Here is a 27,994-nt window from a genome sequence, read left to right on the forward strand (position 1 = left end):
GTTGCATTTATTTTAGTGTTAATGTCGTTCTTTTGCTTTTATATCCTTAATTTATCATTATCTTTAACTTAGAGACCGGTTCTTATTCCCACAGCTTCTAATACTGCTTTATTAACTTAATTGAGATAAAACGAGTAATACGGATTTTACATCCAATTATACACACCAATAAACATTGGCGTAATAGACTGAATGTAGATTACCAATGCATAAAAAAACTAATCACGAATAAATATAAAAAAAAACAATATATAGGAAGTAAAAAAAAAAATAAAAGGTTTACTCGTTATGTAGAACTTAGTCTGATTTATTTATTTATTTATTATTTTTTTAATTATTAAAAAGAGATGAAAATGCTATTCTAGAATGCTTTTAATTTAAAAGTTAAATTATTATTATGATTAAAGATGTACTTTTAATAGAAAATTATACATTTAATTTCATTTAATATATTTAATTATGATTGAACTCAATATTTCATAAATATTTCCCCAAACTAAATAAGAGGTTGCTGTTCTAATTAATATCGAATACTACTATTATTAGCAATGTGCAATGCCGGCCTATGCAAATTGCACATATGTTGAGAGAAAATAATGGTAAATCACTTATAGCGAGACTTAAAGCTTTTAAAAAAGTTTTTTTTAAAGATTAGACTTTATACTACAGTTAAAATATATTAAGGAAAAAAATATATCAGGGAGCAACAATTATATTAAGAGTTTTCACATGTGACACTGGTATTAGTTTTGAAAGAAATTCATAAATCACCCCAAATAATTATAAACATTGCCAATATTAAGTAAGTAATAACCATATTTGTTGGTTATTATTTAAATTATCGATATCACCAACCCCCACTATTTCATTATCGCAATCGGTTTGGAAATATCGTCTTGGTTGAGAAACATGTAAGTCCAAATTTAGACTATAACACGAGAAAATTCACGACAAATTGAATTATACAGTCCCATAGGTTTTTCAACCTACAAGTCATTCAAAGCACATTAATGCATTGATAAAAATTGATAAAGAAAATATGGATCGATAATCAAAATCTGATTTTTCAGGATCGACCTACTTACCTCTATTGCATACAAGTACTTCGACTGCAGCAGTTCTAAATACGTACTTGTACTACGTCAACTAAAGGACGATGAAAAATTACGTTGATGAGCCAAACTCTTATGACCACCAGCGTGCTGGGCTTTCCATAGGCCGAGATAACCGCTTGCATTCGTCTCAGCATTGACTCCACTAGACCAGGAAAGGTGTCATGAGTATTCTGGACCAACTAGACAGAACTCTCTTGAGGTCATAGACCGAGAGATACAGGTATCGACTGGCAAATGCTGCGTTCCACATGTTCCTACACATGTTCGATGGAATTGAAGTCAGGAGAATTAGGCAGTTCTAACGAAGAGTATATCCGGGCAGTACACAGAATGCCCGGATATGCTCTTCGAACCATGTCTGCATAATGTGAGTCTTGTGACACTGTGCATTGTTTCTGAAAAAGTTCAGATCCATTGCCAAATGTTGTCACCATGTAGAGCAATATCTGGTTTGAAACGATCTCCAGATAAGAATTATTAGTCAAGATGTGTTCGGTGAAGATGAGAGGACCCAGTGATATCCACGAGAACAATCCACATACCAGGATACCGGCATCCGGCCTATTTCCGACAAACTATGCAGTCTTGTTAGCCCTGTAATCGGCTGAGCGATCATAATGTCTTGGCTCATAAGTCAAGTTGTATATTGTTAACATACATTTTTGTTTCTGTTAGTATGGAATGGGAGTGTTTTCCGCTACTTTTAACTTTGGGTTCAATAGAAAAAGATGCTGTACTCATATTCTATTATTTGCGTAGCATCTATAAAACGTATACAACTTTGATTATATAACAAAGTATATCTCGTTTTAAACTAAAATGATCTTTAATGATAATGGCCTCAAGGAAATTCTGATTTATGAGATATTGTCAACGTATTTGTTTCCTTAATTCACCTCGAAAGAAGTCTGAGTGTTCGATTACAAATAGTCCTTAAAAAGTACTTTTCTTAAACCGTCTCCAATCTTAATGAATATTTCAATGTGGGGAGGATAATTCACAATTTGTGTTTATGATTCTTACAGTACTAGACAAGCAGCTCATAACACTTAAATTTGGATGCATTTTATTCTAACGGTGTTTCTGTAATAAAAAAAAAAGAACTTCTAACAATATGTTAAAAGAAAAGAAAGAAAGAAAGAGAAAAAGATTGTTCCTCATTCTTTTATTCGTTCGCTTGAAGCTGACTTTTAGTAAATTAATTCAGTCTTTATGCACAGCTACTACAAGTAACATAATTCTACACATTTCTTTTCTTCTCCCCCCATTAAAAGAATGATTCTGGAAATCACCAGGCAAGCGAAGTCCACCATCGTGCAGATTACGGTAATTTTGACCTCCGAAAAGTTCAGACGAAGGCAATGAAAGTTGGAGTGTAGTCGTTATTAAGATGCGAAAATGCTCATATTGCTTTATGCATTATTTGTTTTAACGGTATTATCTTGATGAGGCTATTATTAACGTAATCTCAAGAGGATATCGCAGGAAATGAAAGATGGGTTGACTAATAATTAAGAGAAGTGCTTATGAAGGAATCAGAGGCCGAAATTTATAGGCGAATAAAATAGATAATGGAATAATACAAAAGTATGGCTAATTTGGGCCTATTGTTTGCATGATAATGTGAGAGAACACACACACACACACACACACACACACACACACACACACACTGGAATCACCCAATAAATTTGATGTATTTGAATAAACTCTCCAAACGTACACGGTGCATAAATACAAGTATGAGAACAAGGCTACAAACATTGTGAATACGTCAACACATGAAATGCGTTGCTCTTGGTATACCAGTAAGGATTTGACCAATGTCGCTAGCCTATTGATTAATCCGTAGCTGTTATGAAATAAATGCTAGAATATTGATTTCGCTCCATTTGAAGAAACCTCAATGAATTCAAAATCATTGTTGTAGAGTGTCTTTCATTATCATACCGACTGAATCAGGCCGTTGAGCCACTTTTGGCTTATAAATTACCGGCTTAGTTTATTTATTTGCATTTGTATGCTAATCGTTTCGAATAAATTTGTTTCTAAATGGTGAGATTGAAAACCAAAATCAAGAATACTAGAAAAAGTTTAGCAAACATCGAATACTGAATTTCATTAAAATTAGTCCAATCAGAGTAGTGTCATATGAATAGATATAGACAGATGGATCTGAGGAGAATTAACCTAGGTTATTCGTTGTTGCAAAATGCAACATCTCCGTCAAAGACCTTTAGTTGCAAACAATTGGATTCGAACCCAGTCTAGGAGGAGAGGAACATTTCAACAGAAAGTACGTTAGCGAGTTTCATATAGAGATAGATGAGTTTATCCTACCGAAATCTCAGGTTTTATTTCTTGAAAAGCTAAAACACTGACCATTTATTTATTTACATTGGAGAATATGAAGACAGGATTCGATACCCTATAACTGCCGAATTTATAAAAAAAATTAGCGGTAATAGGTCAATCGGCCTAAGAAATATGGGAAAGATGGCAAAATATAAATTTGCAAAATATATCTAAAAATTGTAAGATAGCAGCAACAGCAAATCAAATTGTGTGTAATTATTGTATGCTTCTAATTCGTACAAATTAATTCTCTAACACGCTTTTAGACCCTTCAATGAGAGAATACAAAAGGAATTTCGTTAATTTGTTTTATATGCATCTGAAGAATATTCGACGTGTTCGACTTTTGGAATTAGCTGAGGTGTTTATGTTGGACAGAACATGTATCGGAAGCTACTACCATGCTTTCCAGCCTATTCTTAGACTCTGGTAGGCGGATTATTGACATTATAGGTTCCGATATGATGTGTCATTACACAATAATCGAGACATTTCAACCAATGGTCCTCATCAGTTCATGAGAGATCTGCTAACAGATATAATTATGAACTTGTAGAGACAGCAATGCACGTTAACTAAATTCTCATGTAACTGATTTAAACTTTGCTATCGCGTGATGATGGCTTACCACAACTTTTGATTTGTTCAAGCAAAAATCTTCAGTCAATTCATAGTTCAAAATCTGAATTCTTGACACCAATGTTGCAAATGGTTTGTATTATTTCAAAAGATGAGGAGGGTGTGTTCAGAAGTGGCCGTCACACACACACACACACACACACACACACACACACACACACACACACACACACACACACACACACACACACACACACACACACACACACACACACACACACACACACGAACTGGACTGACTGTTTGGGTGTGTTAACCACTTTGTTAATATCGCTTACAGCAACTGTCTAGAAGTAGAGGCAATTAGCATAAGACATCGCCAGTATTGTCATTTACCTTTCGTATTTTGGGAGAACTCTTGTTGTTGTGCTTTTTACCTGTTTACAAGCTACTCAATTGTTTAAATGGTTTACGCACTTTAAGGTCAATCGTATCATTAGAAGATTTTCTCAATATTATTTTCTTTAATATTAGAAACATTTCGTTCGAATTCTAATAACCACAAATAACTACAACAATAAGGATTTAATCTACATGTCGAAATTCTAAATTTAAGTTCGCAACGACGTTTTAAAAAGATATACAAATAAGATCAATGCATAAAACCTTAACATGATTGATGAATTAATCAATATGCATGCAGAATTTTGATAATCATAAATCGAATTACGTTTATAATTTAACATGTGAATTTAGCCTGGAGGAAGACTTCGTTTTTTCAATGAATAGAAAACTTTTTTTTATATGCTTATAAGTATATAAACACATCATGGTTGTAATAAATAGTATTTATTAGACGGTATTCATTATTTCTCACCGAATCACGAAGAACGGAGATTGCTCAGACTTTATCAAAAGTATTTAGAAAGTTTATCTTAGCTTTTATAGAATCTAAAGGTGAGTGTATATATCTCTTATCAAAATGTAACATTTTGATTGATCTTGTTATGCTCTGGCTGTCCAGCCAAATTACCAATTAATAATAACCTTAGATTCTCTTACTCAAAGGATTTTGGTCGTATGCCCGCAGATTCTACTAATCTCGTTAAAATACTTTAAACTATATTTTAGTAACTAACCACTAGTAGATTGCTAATGCGAAACGTACGAATTATTATATAGTCCTTATGAGGACTGGCTTAACACTTTCATTGCCAAGCTGAAAATTGGAATTTCGTGTGGTGGCCAACTTTTTTTTAATTTTTTTTATTTAGTTAACGACGTCCACGCGATAACGCGTGATCGGCCGTTTGGTGAGAACTCGCATCGCGCGATTGGCAATGAACGTGTTAAAGATGAAATGCTTTTCATCTTCCCCGTTATCTGTAGAGGACAGTGTAGGGATAAGGTGTTATTGAGCTATTAAAGCTCTGATCATGGCAGGAGGGTAACAGCAATAGCCGAGCCTCAGTTAGAACTTCACTGCTGTAGGCAATGAAGTTCTATTGTAGGCAATTAGTTACGAATTAGTAACTGCTGTAGGCAATTAGTTACGAATCATTAACCACCTAGACTATTAGCCACGTAGACTGCTATTTATATTATTAATATTTTTAATACAAACCATGTATTAGAAATACAGCATATTATTTTAAAAAATAAAAGAAAATATAATACATGTTTTAAATTTACGATAGCATTATTAAAAGACGATTATTTTGTATACAAAATGATATAAAATAAACAAAATACACTGAGTATATAATGCTTCTTTAGTTGAAGAAAGTAGATAACTAAAATTTCTTCCTCTGAGTTTAATAAATAAAAAAAAAACAACAACTGTAACTTTTACACGCTCTCTTCCATCTTGTTTTCAAAAGGATCACTTATTTAATTTTCCCCTTTTCGTTGGTTTCTGAAATTAGATTTGCTGATGCAGTTCACCGGGATCTTTACTTCCTTTCCTCTTCCTTTGAGCTTCATGATGAGCTGTCATTGCCAGTCGCTCTTCAATTTCCCAGCAACCAAAGAGAATCTCAAGTGATTAACTACAGCTATATTTGTCTTCATATATGCTTTTCTATCATCCCTCCCAGTCTAATTTTGTTAATAAATAAACAACCTTAGGTATTGACTAATATGGGATGGAACCGTGGATGACTGCATGACAGAATGTATTTATAGGGGACTGTTATCGAATTATTCGAATTCGAGACTCACTTCAAAATAAAAATCAACTTCTGGTCTAACTTTTATCCTATGATAATAGTACGTTGCTATAGTAACTAGTGTTAAAATATTGAAAAATAGATCGAAATTAAAAAGATTAAATTTGTATAATTTTAATCATTATAATTAATTCATTTTAATTTAATTTAATAATTTTAAATGCCTTTAATGAAATGATCTGAAGCATATCTTAAAGGAATTAGAAAAGAAAGAAGGTTAGAATGTTCAAAAATAGAATGAATGAGAACCTTTATAACGTTTATTATAAAAATCAAGTGGATATTAAATCCAGCATTCTTTCAGAACCGAATGTAGAAACTATGGAAGTTTCGCAAAAAATAAGTTAACCAGAGAGCTTAAGGGAATACACCCGCCGGGATTTACGAGTCGCCCTAGCGTCGACCACTTTAGAAAACATGAACGCTCCCCAGGCGTCCATTTATTCGCTTTTTAATTTGGTCCACTTTTTTTGATAAGGTTTCACTGGCCTGACAGCTGTTTCGAACTGGTTGGTTCTCCTCAGAGACCAGGCAGAAACTTTAAGAGAGCCAAAACTCTCTTTCAGTACTAAGGAATTTGAAACATCGGAGAGGTGTATTTGTTGTAAGCGAACTCTCAGTCGGTGAGCAAAAGTATTTATTAAAATAAAGAGTCAAAAGGCTTCAGTACGGAGATGCAAAAATTATAAAAATTAAGAAAAATGCACCTCTTCAACGTTCCAAGTTCCTTAGTATTCTTATTATAAAAATAGAGTTTTTGCTCTCTTAAGGTTTCTGCCTGGTCTCTGAGGAGAACCAACCAGTTCGAAACAGCTGTCAGGCCAGTGAAACCTTATCAAAAAATGGACCAAATTAGAAAGCGAATATACGGACACCTGCGCATCGTTCATGTTTTCTAAAGAATGCTAGGGCGATTCGTAAATGCCGTAAGCTCTCTGGTGAACTTACCTTTACGAAACTTTCACAGTTTCTACATTCGGCTTTGAAATAACGCTGGATCTAATATCCAATTGATTTTTATAATTTTTGCATCGCCGGACTGAAGCCTTTTGGCTCTTTATTTTAGTAAATACTTTATAACGGTTTTTACAGCTGCTGATGATGAGTTAGCTAGTTTCACAATGAGGTGGAAAGATTTTTCATTCTATGGAAAGGACAAACCAACTAGAGAACACAACAATATTTGAAACTAAACCAGTTCAAAGCATTTTTATAAAAAGTGTCTGCTGCATCCGAAATTAAAGAAAAAACATATTTAACTAAGAATGACATTTATTTTTCCATGATTATTTTAAATAATTAGTGAATACTTTAATAGTGTCAATGCAAAATATGTTGAACTTTCTTTTTTTTTCCATAAAGTTCTTTCTCTTCTCTTCCTGACAGGGGGATTGTCTGATAACAGTGATAAACTTGTGGGTACCGAACTCTCCTCTGTATTACTAGATAACCTCAAGCAGCACAGGCTTCTGGAATCTGAGTCCATAGAAGACTACTGGGGATTAGGAATTCATGTGCTTCCCACATTCGATAATAACACGGCCAGGAATGTCACGACTCAGCTAGGACAGACGGCGTATCTGCATTGTGTTGTCATCAATTTAGGGGACAAAATGGTAAGCCTAAGATTAAATCGTTGCTTTGTTCCAAATAATATTGTTGATTCTTGCAAAACTAAATATATATACAATAATTGAAAACCGTGGAATTGAAAACTGATATCGAAGATGGCATATTAGAAAGCAATGTTGCAAATTTACAAGTACAGAAATGATTGCAAAACAATCCATCCTTAAAATGGTGCGTTTCGGTGTAATAGCATAAATAGCGTAATAGTATTGTATAGGGGAACAATTATCACAGCAAATGAACCCAGAACTGTTTCTGGCAAATGTTATTGACGTATTGCTAAAATACAGAGCCAAAAGTCTTTAAATTGGAAATTGACCGACTCTGATGAGCACGAATAGTTCGAAATAACCTTCAGACCAATGAAATCTAATTAAAGCATCAATCAAAAACGAAACATACAGGCTCTTGGGCAGAGCTTGTATCTTTTAGTAGTGCAATCCAAGGCAACTTACACACCGAGGGTTTCTTGACATACTTTTTATATTACAAGGACCAACCGAAATCAAAACTGAAGCTACCCGATAAATTGTGACCAAGATCCTAAATATAAGGTTTCATTTAAAGCAATCTAGTCAGAAAATAATTATTTCTGACTAGAAACATTTCTGAATAGTGTGCTAATAATGATTAGCACCATTTCTAAATTTTACGTTTACTGATAAAAATAATCTGACAAAAAAAAAGTGAGCATATTAGGCATGTTTTAGTGAACATCCTAAATTCCAATTTTTTAAAAATTTTATCTAACTAAAGAAGAATTATACAATGTCGAAACATTTTTGTTCTGTAAAGGGCCAATCTGACCCTTTACAGGGGCAAATTTATGAAATTTATGGCCATTTAGCCATAAATTTCATACAAAACAAAATCGAGAAAACCATGGGTACGAACAGACGTACAAATTAAATTTAATACGTAGTTACGTATGTACGAAATGCATCAAAGAGCACTGTATTACAGTAGTTTTCCTTTATCCGCAGGTTCTCTATCCGAGGGCAACCCCGATCCGAAGACATTAAATGGAAAATTCCGGAAATAAACAATTTATAATTACGCCGGCAAAGTGGATATTAAAGATCCAGCATTATTTCAAAGCCGAATGTTTGCAGAAACTACGAAAGTTTTGTAATTTGACCTGAGAGCTTACAGAAATACAATCGTCGGAATTCCCTACTCCGGGATGTCGATGATTGTATGCTCGTAAACTCTCAGGTCAAATTACGAAACTTTCATAGTTTATACAAATATTCGGCTTTGAAATAATGTTGTATCTAATATCTACTTTGCCTTTGCAATTTTACATCACCGAAATGAAGCCGTATGGCTCTTTCTTTTAGTCATAGACAATTCGGCTGATCCCAGAGGTAGTCCAACACCAGTCCAACTCGTTGCAAAGGTGGGGAAAGGTACACACACATGCTGAGGTTGCTAAGATTCCATTCATATTCGTATAACTTTATTACAGTACGTTGTTATAATTGTTCTATTGTATTATTAGTTATTGTTGTTAATCTCTTACTGTAACTATTTATAAATTAAACTTGATCATACGTATGCATGTATACGAAAAAACAGTAAATATAGGGTTCGGTACTATCCACGGTTTCAGGTATTCGCACCGGATGTCTTGGAACGTATCCCCCGCAGATAGGGGGGGGCTACTGTATTTTTATTTTTTCCCGATCGCTAGAAATTTGATTATTGCGTTGCTACAAGAGTAGTAATTACAACTCTAGAAAATGTGTGTATTTATGCAATTTGCTTTTACAATCATTTCATTTACAGTATAAAGAAGATCCTACTCTCTACCCACCCTTAATAATAATATTATTATTATACATGTAAAAAAATCAGGTATTTTTTCAAATAATTCCCGCATACTACTTTACTCCCACATTTCCAAACCCCCTTCCTTTAACAGCTTAACAGCAGATGTATGCTGTTAAGGAGATAATGATAAGGAGAGACAGCCAACAACATCCAAAAAAAAAAGGTATGCGAATTTTCCTCCTATATTATTCTTCATATATTAGTTTTATAACACATCAGTAGTGCCCTAAGATTTGAGTAAAGAGCCAATGACATTGTAAAAAAGGGACACTCTAAACGAAAGTAGGCTATATTAAATGGATAAGAATCCTATATTACGAAAATTATGGCTATATTAGCCATAAAAAGAATAGTTTATCTTAGAGGAGTAACGTGGGAACTTTCCCAGAAATAATACCTCAAATATTTTATTATTGCAGATTTTATAAAGGTAAAAAAAATAAATAAATATAAATAAAATAAAATAAAATTTGTTGGCATGTGAATTGGCATTTGGTGGTAGGAGGTTGAATAACGCGATTAAGATTGATCGGTGACGGTTTATATATTATATTATTATTATGAAAAAATGCAATTCAATTTTATTTACTTCTACTCTGTGTAAACAAACCAGAAACAGAAATTTATGAGTTTTCCGTAATTTTAGCAATAAGCGGATTGTTGTAAATACATATAATATAAGGATATCACATGGAAATATTTTTGGTGTATAACTGTTGATTACAGAAATTGACACTTTTTTAATCACGGAATGGAATCATACTTTTTTTCAATAAAAAATGGCTATTTTTTATTTTATTTTATTTATTTTTTATTGTAATTTTGCAAAAAAAAACTTAAAGTCTGCCTGATTTAGTACCGGAAAGAACAGTCAGCAAAAAAGGAAACTGTCTTATGGTTATTATCCGTTATGTTAGACATCTATCTTTGTTGGCTACATGCAGTACTGTTTTTATATATTACTTCAGTCTGTTTTCCCGTCTTCTCTCCTACTCAAAAAGCAGTTTGGACGTACAGAAATATTTCGGGAAGAGAATATGCTTCCCTGTTTTCGCCCGAATGCATGTTGGATTACAACAGGAACGACGCCGTTATTTTACTGGAGTTCAGCAAGAAGTCATAGAGTGTCACTCCACAGCATCTGTCGCTCCTGCCACGTCACTTTCTCTGTATCGATCAGCCGTCTCTTTCGAGGACTCAAGAGCATGAACAGACAAAGGAAGAGGCTTCTAATCGTTGTGCAGGCGTTTTAGATTGTTGCTACAGAATGGAAGGACGTACAGATGAATACGTTCATAATAAGACTGTCATAGAAGTCTCGACAAATGACACGTACACTATTGCAGAACCATTTCTAATAACAGATCTGTCTCATTGCTATAGTAGGGTGATGGATTCTGTGACAATATTACACCTCGTCAGCAGGAGAAGAGGGACGCACATCGGCAATGACATCTGTTGTACACATCAGCAATACTCTCCTTCAAACAAACTGAAATATAGAGACACGTATTACACGAGAAACAGACTCGGCATGTCTTTTTTCCTGTCTAAATATTGGATAGGCCTAAAGAAATCAGTCATTTATTCTTTAACACTTTAAAGTCATAAAACAAACAACAATAATATGAAAATATTATGATTATTATATCATCCACATCCCCGATCCATAACTTAAATATTATTTAAGTTATGGATCGGAGATGTGGATGAAATAAAGCATTTGATCAAAGATTAGAGACCGTCTTCGCGGTTAGCCTAGTGACTATGCCCTTCGTAACCATATACCTGCGGAAGGAGTGTCCTAGGTTCGATTCCTATCGACGACGTGAGGAACTTAAGGATTTTCTTCAGCCATAGCCAAGTTAGCCGGTCTTGGGCGTGGACAGCATGTTTTTTTTTTATCCCATTAGCGGGCAAACCGGCCCCGTGAACATAGGGATATAGTCAAAAATATCCCCCCCCCAGCGGCAGGCTAGACGACAGGCCGATTGGGATTGTACTAACAAAAGTCGCATCAATGTAACACGCGGACCCTCCACTGGAAGTTGGATAAACGCGCAGAGGAAGAAGAAAAAGATCAAAGATTAGAGACCACAGATATGAAAATTAGGGGCTTGAACAGATGGCATAAATGGTAGAATTATAACTGAATATATTAGGAAGGAATTTGACTGTATTACCATTTAAGAATGTATAAGCAGAACTAATATAAGGTGGTATGGTCAATTAAACAGAACGAAAGAAGAAAGCTTAGCAAAGTAGGTGTTGGATGCCAAGATGTCAGGAAAAAGAGCCAAAGGAAGACCAAGATCTAGGTGGATTGACTCAGAAGTGCTTTAGAAGACTGACATGTTACGTACGATAATATTGGAATGCTGGCAGTAACAGCCTCTTTTGGAGGACAATTGTTGATAGGAATTACATTATTAAATGTGACGCTAATCATGTAGTATTGTACTCTCATAACAGCCTCTACACCATTTAAGAATACATATCAGAAAAGAAATAATAATAATAATAATAATAAAATGGTTTTTGGACAGCTTATATAATCCTGTAACCCTATTAAGGATTATCGTAGGTGGTGAGAGAGAGAAGATATCTATTTGGCCAACCAGACATCGGAATTCCAAAAAAATAAAATAACAGTAACAATTAAATGAAATAATTAAATACACAAATTAATACAAATATAAGAGAAAAAATATTTTTGAACTGCCCACTCAGTCTCCAAAAGTTAGATAGGGCTAAATGGCCTCGCCTACTCCCGTATATACGGGAATAAAAAGGCGTTAGCTGAGCTGAGCTGAGCTGAGAAAAAATAGAAAAACATAATTTATACAGACGTTCGTCTATATATATAAATTATGTTTTCCTTATCCTTATAAGGACTGGCTTAAAGGGGCGAAACAAGAATGCTTTTCATCTACCCCGTTATCTGTAGAGGACAGTGTAGGAATAAGGTGTTATTGAGCTATGAAAGCTCTGATCATGGCAGGAGGGTAACAGCAATAGCCGAGCCTCAGTTAAAACTTCATTGGCTACAGCATTGCCATCCATTACCCTCCAAGGGTATTGGATTGAATGAATCAATCACCGACTATGTAAGTAAAGGTGAAATCTCAAAAATACGGACGATCTCTAGGCCACTCCATAGTGGGCGAAAGACCGTTCTAATCTCAGCGTTGGTTCCACTCAGTGACGGGCTCCCCGACCACTGAGCAGAACCGCTCATATTCCGAGGAAAATAATTCACCGGCAAGTACCCCTCAGCGGGCCGTGCCGGAGAACACTTTCCCCGGAGACTCAAAGTGCTCCCTTAGGGCAAAACCTAAGAGAGCGAACTCATTAACCCAGGATAACAGCAACAGCCGAACCTCAGTTAAACTTCATTGGTTCAGCATTGCCATCCGTTACCCTATATGGGCATCTCATATAAAATCAATCACCGCATATCACGGTCGATTGACCCCTCAAAATTATGTTTCCTTATATCCTTATAAGGACTGGCTTAAAGGGGCGAAGCAAGAATGCTTTTCATAATCCCCGTTATCTGTAAAGGACAGTGTAGGGATAAGGTGTTATTGAGCAATTAAAGCTCTGAACATGGCAAGAGGGTAACAGCAATACCGAGCCTCAGTTAGAACTTCATTGGCTACAGCATTGCCATATTTAAAGGTAAAGCCGTCTTTAAAAATTCGGACGATCCCTAGGCCACTCAATCGTGGGCGAAAGACCGTCCATCTCAGCGTTGGCTCCACTCAATGATGGCCATCCACCCGCACGCCACCACCGAGCCGAACCGCTCAAATTCCAAGGAAAATAATTCACCGACAAAGCCCCTCAGCGGGCCGTGCCGGAGAACACTCTCCCCGGAGACTCAAATTGCTCCCTTAAGGCAAAAACCCTAAGAGAGCGAACTCAAAAACTCTCGAATCTCATCACCCAAGGGGGCAACAACAACAGCCGAACCTCAGTTAAACTTCATTGGTACAGCATTGTCATATTTAAAGGTAAAGCCGTCTCTAAAAATTCGGACGATCCCTAGGCCACTCATTCGTGGGCGAAGGACCGTCCATCTCAGCGTTGGCTCCACTCAGTGATGGCCCTCCACCCACACGCCACCACCGAGCCGAACCGCTGAAATTCCGAGGAAAATAATTCACCGACAAAGCCCCTCAGCGGGCCGTGCCGGAGAACACTCTCCCCGGAGACTCAAATTGCTCCCTTAAGGCAAAAACCTTAAAAGAGCGAACTCAAAAACTCTCGAATCTCATCACCCAAGGGGGTAACAGCAACAGCCGAACCTCAGTTAAACTTCATTGGTACAGCATTGCCATCCATTACCCTCCAAGGGTATTGGATTGGATTGAATGAATCAATCACCGCATTGCTGTTATTTAAATATACGCCAATGAACTGAAAAGTTTATTGGTGTATATTTAACCAACTTTATTTACAAGCAGCCTACGAAAGTTATCTACTTTTTTCATCACCATTATAACTTTATATTTTGTGTTATATTTTATTTTATTAGTAGTTTCTTTCGATCTTCATATATAATTCAAAATATTTATTTCGCTATAACATAGTGGCAATTTACGACTTGATTCATGCTTCAACACCTCTCTCTACAGCATCCCGAAATGGATAAAAGATGGCGCCAGAGCCAATCTACTGTGTTCTATTAATGTACAGAAAACTTGGCAAGAATCCAAGTATCAACAATATGAAGACAACTCCAGCGGATTGTATATTGCCCTAGTCTGCTTGAGGGATTACCCTGAATAGCATAAAGCTTTCTATCACAGACTTTGAGAAATACCTACGAACCATACAAGCCTAAACTAGTAATGATTTTCTTTGGGCGTATTTTCACCACTACGGTTTCGAATGTTTTGCAGTTGTGTCACGAATGTTTTGCAGCTGCAGTCATTTTCATTATAGTCACGCAATCTCCCATTTCTATAGCATCGTGGGATGTCTAAGCAGATGGCAGTTTCAGATGCTTTAAGGATCAGAGCAGCTGACGGTTGGGTGATATTTATATTTACTAGCTACAGATAGCAATTTATTTATTTTATTTTTTTTGTCTGATGTCATTCTCTTCCAGTGCTTCTCTATCTTTATTTTTCTCACTTCTATTATTTATCACCTCTTTAATAGTTAAGATCGGCGTTTTATTCTTCTCATTCTATCTTTCTCAATTTTTTTCCTTTAATTTTCTGTTCGTTCTTATCATTTTGAATATGTGCAAAGAGAGAGAGAGAGAGAGAGAGAGAGAGAGAGAGAGAGAGAGAGAGAGAGATTCGTTCATTCCTAGCAGTGCTCCGAATAGACAAATTTTGCTGAAATTTAGAATAAATAGGGAAAATAAAAGTAGTTATCCACACTTCTAGGTTTAGAATTAGACAACTCAATATTAGATTCATTTATTTTAGACTACCCACTTTGTGTACTGGTAATTATAAAAAAAAGTGTAAGAAGTGGCTTTAGAGAGCGGATACGCTAACCGAGTGGTTAGCATATTAGCTCTCCAGCCTAAAGGCTGCGAGTTCGAATCCTGCTATGGGCATGGATGTTTGTAATTGTCTGTGAAAATACGAGAGGTGGAGAGTAGGTGGCTTGGTGGAGATGATGCGTTTCGCTGAGGTTGGTGGATTGAGGGGTAGAGGCGGAGAGTTTTGGAACAGGTGCCCTCCCTCGATGAGTCATTGGATTCTTTGGAGGTGTCACATAATAAATAATAATAAATACCTTGGTTTGATTTCAACAGATAAACCAACCAGAAGAACACACGCCATTGACAGCCATAATACACTATGCACATAGAATTAACGGTCTGTCAGCGTATAAATTAGATTTGAAAGGAGCTAAGTTACTTCGCCGTGACAGATTCGCGCGACGACACACAAGGAAAAATGAAAAATGACATACGATTGAGTAGAAGAGCATTAAAACCAATTATCCTATTTTAAAGGGTAATTTATGTTGCGTTATTTGGAGTTATGGATGAAGCAGCTAAGGCTATGAGGCAGATGTTTTACATTTATTAATTATGAATTCTTTTGGCCAGTTTTGTCTGTTTGGCTGAATGAAAAAAATTCTGAGTTTCCTAGGAGGTAAAAATCCTTCGTTACCGTATGAAACTGGCTAACTCACTTTCAGCTGAAAAGTCCTTATAAAATAATTAATATTCGATCTAAAATTATTTTGTGAATATTCTTCAAAGCATTTAGGACAAAATTAATACTATTTTTGAAACACCACACTGGCATCCTTTCTCGATGTGAATTGTTCGTTTTATTGTGATAGGAACCTTTACTTGTTTCTGTTCGTACACTCCGATTTAATTCTCCCTAGTGATTCTTTCTCCTCCAATAAAACTTCTACGACTTTAATCTACGGTTTGATTTTGTTTGCCGCGCATACTCAAACAGCTAATTAGGCATTTTACTGGAGGATAAACAGAGGATTACATAGAGCAGTGATGCTTACCGAGAAGCTGTACAACAGGAGAATTACGATTGTGATTGTGGCTGATTAAGGGCGAACGTAAATGACAGGGGAATTACTGAGGCTGGAGGATTTCATTAAGTTGGTACAACCTTTCTTATTCCCTCCTCCCTCCCCCCTAATCTTCCATAGTCTCAGGGAACTCTCTCATTTCTTATCTTGGGCAGTAGTTTTTCTTTCGAAAAAATAAACGAATTCCCACTATCAGCTTGTTATACAAAATCACCGATGCAGCATTTACAATCTGGATTTACTGGGTGATTTGCATTTAGCTATCACTTTATACGCATCATTAATCGCGTAAACAGATCTACTTTACCACCTCTGACTCTAATAACACAACAGCATCTAATGATTCGCTATATGGCTTACAAACTATAAATTGGCTATTTCCAAGTTCACGGAGTTTATGTGTTATAACCATTTGTCTTTAAGTATTATATCTAATATGCAGCTTTAACATAACATTTTTGTCACAATAGAAAATCTATATCATCCGACAGGATCCCTTTTAAAACCCCGAATGTTGTCTTGGTTGGTTACGTTATGTGTCGAACAAATTCTCTTTTGTTTGCATTTTCCGCATCTCCTTTTAGTTTATAGGAGAGCATTAGCAATTGTCAGCATAGCAGCTCGTGCCATGGACTTTAGTCACGTGGTCTCCGAACGTGACGGACCCGTTCAATCGATATCCGTCTTCCCATAACCTTCTTCTCCTTTTAAAATCGCACCACATCTTAATGGTTATAATTAAAAACAAAGAAGACTCTAATAAAGTGTTGTCAAGCTCTTGTTTGATTTTCTTTGGTGTCATGTTCTTTCTAAAGAAATATTTAATGACTGCAGGAAGTCCTTTCTTGAGCATTTTTCTAAACACTGATTCTCAGTTTTCAAGTGTTAAAAAAACACTTTAACCCGTTTGTCATGCATCGAAAAGTTTAAGCGTGTTTGAAATATCAAAATAATGATGGTTTTTAAGTTAATTATTTCGATATCGGACTAAGAAAAGTTTTCATAAATAACGTCAGTTTATTATAATCTATATACGAAGGCTTATCAAAAAGTTTGCCTTTTTTATGTTGCAATATATTCAGGAAAGCAGAAAAACAAGTGACGAAGTAAATCCAGAGAGTCACAAAATAGTGCTTTTCTAACACTTATACTGCTGTTGTACTAAAGCTATTCTGGAAAATATATTTGTCTACTTTTCATGAAGAAAAACCCCTGCCATCTCCATATAACACCAGCTAACCCAAGTATAGTTTGCGTTTACAAGAGAACTCATCTATCCCAGGTGTATTTCAATTAAAACGTAATTGAAATATATTTTAAATTTCAGTCGAAAAATTAAAATATCTAATCTCATTAAATGTTAATAATCAGAATTTAATTACGACTATTATTTCGACTCGTTTTTGCGAATAACCACGATCTGATTGTATAAAATAGACATATACAGATGCATTGTAGGTACTAAACTCTAAAGTTTACTTAATTACAGCTATACAATCGAAACAGAGTTATTATTCTGTATAAATGCAAAAATATAAATTTTGTTTCAAATTTTGCAAACATAAGCAGTTTAATTAAACTAAAATTTAGATTTCTTGATAAACTTTAGTACACCATTTTATTATTTCAATAAAATTAAATGAATCTTGGAAAACGTTCTTTCAAAACCTGAGCAAATTATAAGTTTATAATGGTAATATAGTTTTTTCTTTTAAAAAATTGTGTCTTTACAATTTTTTTTTTTTTTTTTTTTTACAAAGAGAACTCTGTGCTTAATCAACGAGTTCAAAATCTAGAAAACACAGAGTTCAGGACGGAAATCATATCAGTTATGATGTTGTAAAAAGATATCTGTTCTCAAGGAATATAATATCAAGAGGTATTATAAAACTAAACATTCTTCAAAATTTGACAATTTGCAAGGATATGTGTGCAAAGACAAAGTGAATCAACTGCAAAAAAAAACCTTAAACAATGGCAAAATGAATTTAAAATAAAATTATTAGCTTTCATTTAAAAAATGGAATCCAATTTTATTCTGTAAAACTGTTCATTCTAAAGATAAAACGTAAGCTATTTCTTCTCAGAAATATGAGATAAATTTACGATAACGTTGACTACTTTTAAACAACTTCCTAAATAAGTGTTTTCATAATTAGCGTGCCTATTTCTTTCGTACACTTTACAAATATAACCATTCCATATCTACCTCCACATGTAATTCATTTTACTTATCTACAGGCTAGAGTCTACAGATTGCCTACTTTCATTATCTTAATAGATTAATATTTAGTCGCATTTTCCGCTGGTCTAATGCGTGGACTGTTAGCTTAATGCAAGTCAGTGAGTAGAGGGGATACTCTGATGGTTACAATGAAACGATGTCAGGGTTGGGTGTTTAGAATGAGCTTAATGCACATTTAATGTTCATCACTGGTCATAAATTTTCTGTCTGCGGAATAAGCTATATTATAAAGATCACTTTTCCCTTAGGGAAAAACTCGTTGGCTTATGATATTAAGAGACCATTAAATATGTAAAAAGTCTTGCTGGGGTATCATCACAAAACCATCTTTATAAATGAAGATTATGAACGGAAGAGACAATAAAATATTTCGCTAACAGTATATAAAAGTGCCTTTCTTGTATTAATACGCCAAACAAAACACCATCCTAAAAACGTATACGTTTCCGTCATAAAATATGTCTTTTCCCCTGTGACAATGGCTTCGCCTCATAACAGAACTTGTCTACACCCTGTGGCGAAGTGATAGAATATCCTTCTCTCTCTCTTTCTCTTTCAATCCTCTTTGTGTGTGTGTGTGGCATAAAAATCTTCAATATGGATAAACAGCGGGATAGGCTTAGGGGAATTGTAATTACAGAGCCCTTTAACCTGCCAGTTTTATGAAACGTTGCTCACCGCCTCTTTGGCCCATTGACGAGGACAAAAGCTATATGGAGATCCACTCACTTTCACTCAAACCCAAAGATCCTCGTTGAGTCTACAGCCTTTGATGACTCATATGTATCTGTCATTTTTCTTGACACCCTACTGCTTCTCGCGTTCTCTTCTTTCCCCCTCCTCCCTTTAGGGTGTACTGTAGTCATAGACTTCCACATATTCTCCCTCACCGGGGGCCATGTAGTGTTCATCTTCCTAGCTGGGCTGTCAGAAACTGACTAATGTACACAGAGAGGACATTCTCATTTACCACGTCGCTAGTCTGCTAAAAGTGTGGACAGCAGGCCTACCGCAGTCTATCTACTCGTCTTGAGAGATGTCAGAAAAAGGTGTGTGTCGTTGTGATCATGGTTCTGAATTGTTAAGTTCCTTCTATTAATTTTTCGTTCTATTAATTACAAACAATTCTTCGATGCCAATTCCGAAGACTTCAACATTATCTATAATACAGTATCGGTGTGATGCAACATTATTTTTAAAGCACTGTTCTATATTAATATGGAGTTGGGCAGCTGTTGGATTCATTCCAAGATTTCCTTCAATAGGCCCAACATAATTTTAACATGCAAATAAAAACTTATTTTATATATATAAAGTTAAGCAAATATAATAAGGTCAGTGCCATAGTTGAAGACATAAGGAAGCTAGACTACATTATTATGAGTCTACTATCAAAAAATGCCGAATTACAATAAATATGGAAATATCACCTAATCAAGATCATAGTTTGATTGTCATCGTATTTCATAGCTTCCTTGGCTGAACAGATTTTGATTCGACATCTTTCCTAAAATTTATAAACAGATTGTAACTTATTTTAATGGGAGAATTGCAACCAGTGGTTAAATTCTAAACGAATAAGCTCCGGGATCCTTAAAGTAAGGATCATAAATGTGAGGCTATTGCTAGATTATCGCAACATTTTTTAAATTTTATTTATTTATTTATTCTAGTAGAGTTAAAGCCATTAGGCCTTCTCTTTCACACCACCAGAAACATTAAATACAGATACAAATACAAAATTACAAATTAATACAATACTTTAAAAGATAATTAAATTTAAGATTAAGTATCTACGTTACGTAAATGCAGAAAAGAAAAAAAAATGGAAATATAATAATGATGAAAGCAATAACTCAAATTCCTTAGTAAACTTCTAATTTAACTTATTTAGACTGTAGAAACATTGAACAATTATGGTCTTATTGATATTTGAATGAATATGCTGTAAAATGTAAAATAATACTGTACTTTTTAAAGAAAAAGTTAGACAAACATATTCGTTTACTCATATCAGTAAATTAAATTTGAAATATAACTAGTGAAATGTACAGGAAAGTGCACAAAAATATCGTGACTTTCCCTTAGTTGACAGTTGCAGGAGGTGTACAATAGTTTCCACAAGGCTTCCTTCGATTTGTCTGTCTCAGCATCAAGTCTCTTCTTACAATAAGCAAGGGCACTGTTTCTTTCTATGAAGAAACAGTGAAGATCCTACTGGGAAATTGGTGGACCACAGCTATTTACTGCCAGAAAAGATGAGACATTTTCAGCCATGAGCAAATTTCTTGTTGGTGTCACAATATTGTTCATAATGCTGAACCCCGCTCGCACTCTGCGTTGCTCGCCGGTATTGTTTCAACACACTTCAGAGGTTTCTTCATGGCATCTGACCCATGCGTACCTCCACTCTGCTTAAAATCCCTATAAGATTGAATGACCTCACGATAACACAGAGAAAACAAATCATACAGATCTTTTAATTCTTGTTCGCCGTAGTCCACGGCTATATGATCCGCTAATACTCAGGTAAAACTACTTTCATTATTTCTGAGCACTTTGTGCCCTTATCTGTCATGCACTGACTTCTGAAATTTGTTTTTATACTCATAAAATTGTCCTTTATTTATTTCCATTGTGTTGTTCCTACACCCAAATACTTTCAAGGGAACTTCTTTGAATTGATTTGCTTTTGACTTTATATACACATTCAAAATGGCCAGCAAATGCTGAATAATAACACAATAATGTAGGCATAATTACTATAAAGGGATAAAAGTCACAAAACAGAAAAATGTTCTTGGTACGAGCTCGGTGTATAAAAAAAGTTCCAGGCCGAGCCATGGAGAGTCCCGGCTGAATTTAACCACTGATTACAACTATCACTCATATGCATGCAAATTACCTTGGCTAGCTGCATATTTGAAAAATTAGTAATTTGTAATGTCCAATAAAATTTCTCATTGGATTTCAATTTCAAACGGAGAATGTAAACTTGAATAACTTTTTTGTGTGATGATGGATTCGTGTATAAATGTTTGTCTAAAGCCTACAAAAGTTGTGACTTTATTCGGTATAGAAGATACCCTTTGGTTGGAAAGACAGCCTTGAATCTCGTTTAGGATGCGAAGCATCTTTATAACGGCTTTTCAAATGAAGATGAGTTAGTTGGTCTCATGCGGAGGTGGAAGGATTTTTCATCTTGGAAACTCGGGTTTTTTTTTATCCCCAAAACAGACATACTGGATATAAAAATAACCATAGTTAACGGATATAATATACTAGCTTCAAAGCCTGAGTAATTTATATAAAGTATATTTATATAAAGCATAAACGCGACTGCTGCTTCGCCTTTCAATGATTTCTACTAATTTCTTGCAACTCTGTAAGAACTGGGATTCCTAAAAATTCTTCATTTTTAAAACTAATAGATAACAGAAGTGCGAAATGGTATAAATATGCCTTAAATACATGAAGATATGTCTTAAACTGTGCGACTTATCATATTTATGGAAGAAAAGCTAAGAAAATAAATCGCTTTTTAAAACATAAATCAGATCAAATCAATCCTAAATTAGCTCAAAGCAAATTTCATCTGACTAAAAGTAGGTGATTTTCATAACCTGGTGTGATGATACTATTACCTTGCCTTATTGCAGATCATCAGTTGAGTTAGTCTATCTTATACGATGTTATAAAGGTTATTCGCATTTTTGTCAGTTTTATGACGGAGTTCTATTCGCGTTTTTAACTATTCAGTTAAAAACGCGAATAACCTTTAACTTGGTTGGACTTATAGCTAAGACAACAGGTCAAACTAAAGCCACCAAAACACTTTATTTATCATGTTTCTAGCACGAGAAAACAGTTAAACAACATGGTAAATAAAGTGGCTTCGTAGCTTCAGTTTGACCTGTTGCCTTAGCTGTAAGTTTAATCAAGCCAGTTCCCAACATCTCTGACTGTTATACCATATATATATATATATATATATATATATATATATATATATATATATATATATATATATATATATATATATATATATATATATATATATATATATATATATATATATATATATATATATATATAGCAAAATACGAGTGAATCTAATTATTTCGGCACCCCCACTTAAGCATGTCTTAATGTAATAAAATGAAAATAAACATAAAAATATCTAAAATATGACAAAAATAAGCATATATTCAGTAATAGCCGTTGATCAATATCGAAGAAAACTACCATTTATGTTGCTAAGCAACCGAATATTGTTATGAAATGGAAATTTATGCTAACCTATCACAAAGCAACTACAGTCCCCCTTAGATAATACATTTTTCTTATCAGAATTTGACGATCAAACGTGAAATAACAAATACTGTAATTTGATTTGTTTCTATTAATACTACGTATTGAATGAATGGGCGTTAGGTTTATATCATCCTAAAATATTACGTAAAGCAATTTTGCGAAAGTCGAATGATTAAAATGAATTATGTTCTCTTTCATAAACTGCCTGAACACAAATCCTATTTTGTGGTCGGACAGACGTGAATGCTTTGAAGCTATTGCTGTTGTTAACGTATTAACAACAGCATCTATTGTCCAGAACTATTTCCGATGATCCAGTTTGTGTATTATTCGGGAATTCTCTATGTTTACGTAGTGTGGCTTCATTTAATATCCGAAAACTTCCTTTGCAGTACAATAAATCGACTCGAACATAGTGGAATACCTCTGGTATAATTATTTCGTGATGGATAAAGGATTTTCAGCATTACTATCAACAAAAGGCACTTCTCATTCGCATTCTATTAAACCTGCGATGCACGGAATAATGTCTTAATAGTTGGTATTTGGAATTTCACTACAAGTGTGAATAAACCGATTTTAATACAAAGATTTCACGATAGGAGAGATGGATAGTATTACTAGCTCTGAGTTGTTGTTTTTTTAAACAAACAAACAAACATGATAAAATAAATAATTATTAAGTGTGGATATATAAAGTAATAGGTGGAATAACTGCAACTTTGTATAATGCTTTGTATAATGTGTCTATGTTTCGTTTGGTAATTTTCGCGATACTCTATCGCAAAAGGTTGATTTTAGTCAAAAACTAAATGCACGTTTTACTTCCCTCCTAGACTTTTATTCATATCATTTATAACAATAATACAACTAAGGGATAGGAGGTGTCTAACATACTCTCGTAGCCAGCCAACATAGAAATAACCTCGATACCAATACCACCGATTTCCAAAATTAAGACCATTCTATGTGTTCCGTATACTGTACTACATTTGAGAGGAGTTTGTAGGTATATTTATTGAATTCGTAACCGAAAAAATATGAAAAAAATACAATTATTTATTTTAATTAAATACTATTAATAAAACAAAATGAAATCTAAAACTATAAGAATTAATAATCAATATAATATAAATAAAATTAACCGAAATGAACGACACCATATAATAACTCCAATGAGTCTCTTATATTTTCTTCACACTTAATACTTGTTATGATATGATTAGGTTTTCGTGGATCGATTGTTGAATTCTTGTCAGGAAATAAATATCGTATCTTCAGGGAACTCTATAGGATTTGAGAATCATAATCATTAATCAGTGGAAGCTAATCTCTAATTAAAATCTGTCGCAGCCATTTATCCTTTAGTAACTGCATAGAATTAGGTATCGTACAAATAATGAATCAACTGTTCTGTCAATATTTAAAGGACGCTGATCGATGCTCTCAAAGAGGCTCTCTCTCTCTTAGGCGCTTTAACTGGATGTTGCTTTGTAATTCAAGTAAACTGCGTCAGTTCCTTGAGGAACATTGAACACGTTTGATGTTCAGAATTCTGTTAGTGAAGAATGGAGAAAGATTGTTAAATGGATGATCGATTTCACTCATCTCTACTGGATGAACAGTTTGATAAATCTAAAAGCTCTATTCTCACGAGTTCTTGCTTCTTAAAAATGTGTGAGAAAGTCAGAAAAAATCTTGTGTGTTTTATTTATTATTTTGAAGTCGATCTCACTGTGGTCAAGCTAAGGGTTAGATAATCTGTGAACCTTGCTCTAGTGACTAAACACCGAATTATCTGCTCAAACACAGATTAGTATTTTTTTAATTATTATTAAAAAAAATAATAATCTATTCCTGTAATAGATTATTCTTTTTTTCTTAGAGATGTACAAATTCATTAAAGACTTACCAAAAAGAAAGAAAAGTAAAGGAAGAAAAAGAAAAGCAGACCCAAAAGGTTGTTCTGATTAAGCATGATCTTAAGTTGTAATCCACATCATCAACTGATGAAGAATATCGAAAAAAAAAACGTTACATTATTTTCGCGCTAAGTTACGAAGTGGAAAACCATCTGAAAATTATTTAGCTTCTAGGAAGCCACCAAGAGCCATCACTTCTATGAAGTCTGTACAAAATTGGTATAAAAGCAACTTTAAAAGGATGATGGCAACTATCTTCTGAACCAATATGCTGAAGTAGGGCTGGAATGCAACTTCTTGAAGTTGTCACCGTCTAACTACAAATGGTAGATAACAGACGAAGTTCGGAATTGAAAGAAGGCGTGCTGTATTGATGAAAAGTTCAAATCACAACATTCAGTGAAAAAAAATGTGATGCTCATCTTTCTCTGAGATAATTTTGAACTTTCTCACATTGAAGATTATTAAAAAAAGGGTACGACAGCAAACAGTGCAAATCACAGTAAGATGCGTTATAAGCTGAAACGAGAGATCCAGAGTGCATTGACTATATACAACCTTGAACTGCTTCTCTGTTTAGTTCAGAGAAAAGTGTTGGGAAAGGCTGTAAGTGGATTTATTTTCCGAAATTCAGGATTTCTATCAAACAAACAAAGCGACCACAGAACGCACAGACATAACACAGTGATCTCCTAAAAGCCTTATATGCTTCGGCCGTAAATATAAAGAACCTAATCCCTTGTGTGTGTGTGTGTGTGTGTGTGTGTGTGTGTGTGTGTGTGTGTGTGTGTGTGTGTGTGTGTGTGTGTGTTATTTTATTTATTTATGTAATTGAATTTCTATAACTAAGAAATATTTATATCTCGAGGAAAATATAGAAGTGGAAATTTGATTTTTTAAAATGGAAGTTTGAGATAAAGACTCAGTACTGTATTTACTATGCAGAAATAAATTTTAGTTAAGACAAGAAAAGAGTGTAACGTGATCTGCATCAAGATAATTAAAGCTATAATACCACTCGGCACATCTCCGATGTAAAAGAAACAGAAATGAGATTTCTGCAGAAATTTCTAGCATTTGATATTTTTGAAACCGGTGTAATCTTTTACAGTTCGGTTATAGATATCTATAACTAACATAATAATCTATAACTACCTGTTTCTTATACCTTACTTAAAACGTTTCATTTTCATATAAATACTAAAATTAATTATGTACCAAATATGAAAAGAAGAATTTTCCATAACTCCAACTTTGTCTTCCGTGAGATTCTAGTTAATGAAGATCGAGTATAATTAACTTGTAGTATAGTGAGATAATATAACCGATTATGACGTCACAATAAGCAGTATATTACAACTTGCTCTGTTAACTTTTCAGGGTATTATTAAATGTGGTAAGTGATTACTGAGATCAGATACAATATTTGGTCCCGAGTAGCATTATTAATTGTGTACGTAGGCTCATAGGAGTATGGATAATTTTCTAAAGGTAAATTCTGTGCCTAAAATAGCACACTGCTGTGGAAGATCGCTTGGTTTGTTCATGGATTTGAAGCCTGGCCACTTATCAACAGAGCGGTATTCCTAATAACCTATATTGAATCTGACACCAAGTTTCCATCATCTGAACTAGTTAAATTGAAGTCAAATAATACAAACAAGCAGAGAGGTTATATTAATAACTTTCTTAATTCATATGCCATCCAAGTGGATCTTTTCCGTTTGGAGAAGAAAAGGGGGGGGGGTGCAGTAAGTGCTTACGGCAACGTAGATTGCCATCTTTTAATTAGACTTATCAAAATACCTCCTTGACTAACCGCTAATAATTTCTTGGATGAATTCTCCCGATTAAGTCACCATCGTTCGTAATTATGTGAGGCTAAAATTGAACAGGCGTTATTCATTTGAGATGTCTTCGAGAATTTTCTCGTATTTAACTTCCTCAAGCGCCTGCCAAATAATCCAGGGTATATTTTCCTTCATTATACTTGCTTTTCTCTAAGGCGATTCGAAGCGATAATTTAATTATGTGAGACGACACGACGTCCTGCATGTCGAACGAAGTCGTATGTGTGTGCGTGCGTGTTGGTGATATTTTTCTTCGATAAATTCAGCTCGTCACCTTGGTATCCACTCTTGCAAATATTTTGGACTTAGTGACGTGCTAATTGCACCATAAGAATCGAACGAATAGACAGAAGGATTAAAATAGCTCTTACGTTGATTTTTAAAAGTAATCGGTTTACATTTCATGCTATAAATATTTAAAAGTATAAAATTTAAGCTCTTAGATCCCATCTGCTTAGTTAGAATTTAGCTGAGCAATACTTAACATCAGTGATTGTTTGGATTACAGCAAAGTAACTAAATCTACGTGGCAAGCATAATGTTATGCGTCTCTGACTGGTTTGAATGTTTTGCAGGATATACACTCATAAAGCAAAATATTATGACCACCTACCCAGTAGCGGGTAGGGCCATAATAACTTTCCGTCTTGGTACTGACTCCACTAGATCACCTAAGGTGTTCCGAGGCATTTTGGACCATCTAAGCAGAATAGCTTCCCGGAGATCAACGACCGGACAAGACTCTGACGTCGACCTGAGGATGCTGGGTTCCACATGATCCCATAAATGTTCAGTGGGATTCAAACCAGAAGAATTAGGCGATCAGTGGAGAAATAGGAATGCTTAGAGATGCTCTTCGAACCACGCTTGCGAAATGCGAGTCTTGTGACAAGGAACGTTGTCTTGCTGGAAGAGTTCAAATCTTTCGGGCCACATTCTCATAATGTAGAGCAAAACCTAGTCGGGAACAATCCCCATGTAAGAATTAACGGTCAAGGTATGTGCAGTGGAGATGAAAAGACCCAAAGATGTTCATGAGAACGATCCCCATGCCGCTACCTGTTTCCGGTGAACTGTGCCGGTCTGGTTTGCCAGAAACAGGCTGGGTGCTCATAATGTTTTGGTTCATGAGTAAATATCTAAAACTCCGGGAGGAGTACTCTGTTCGTGTCGATATGAGACCGGTTAACTCATCTTTAGTTGAAATTTCTTATAAATGTTTCTCTCTTATCCGATGGGAATCGAATCTGGATTTTTCACCCCTATCGAGAAAGTTACATGAGAAGAATAAGTCATTTTCTCTTTTATTACACTTTTCTTATTTTTGTATCAAACACCTAATGAGAGATGTCCAACTGTCAATTTTGGGAAATGGCAAAAAAAAAAATAAATA

The 27,994-nt window shown here is 34.8% G+C and overlaps 1 protein-coding gene across 1 annotated transcript in view; it reads left to right on the plus strand.

Annotated features, from left to right (window-relative positions):
• LOC150107729 (zwei Ig domain protein zig-8-like) overlaps positions 1-27,994 on the plus strand; it is a 141,419-nt gene that overhangs the window by 16,328 nt on the left and 97,097 nt on the right. Inside the window, exon 2 of the mRNA XM_090392178.1 lies at positions 7,664-7,893. Coding sequence (XP_090248304.1) covers positions 7,664-7,893 — 230 coding nt within the window. The remainder of the gene's footprint in view (positions 1-7,663; positions 7,894-27,994) is intronic.

Source organism: Typopeltis vanoorti, chromosome 4 (assembly GCF_054136105.1).
Source record: "Typopeltis vanoorti isolate ZY-2024b chromosome 4, IOZ_Tvanoo_1.0, whole genome shotgun sequence".
NCBI lineage: Eukaryota > Metazoa > Arthropoda > Arachnida > Uropygi > Thelyphonidae > Typopeltis > Typopeltis vanoorti.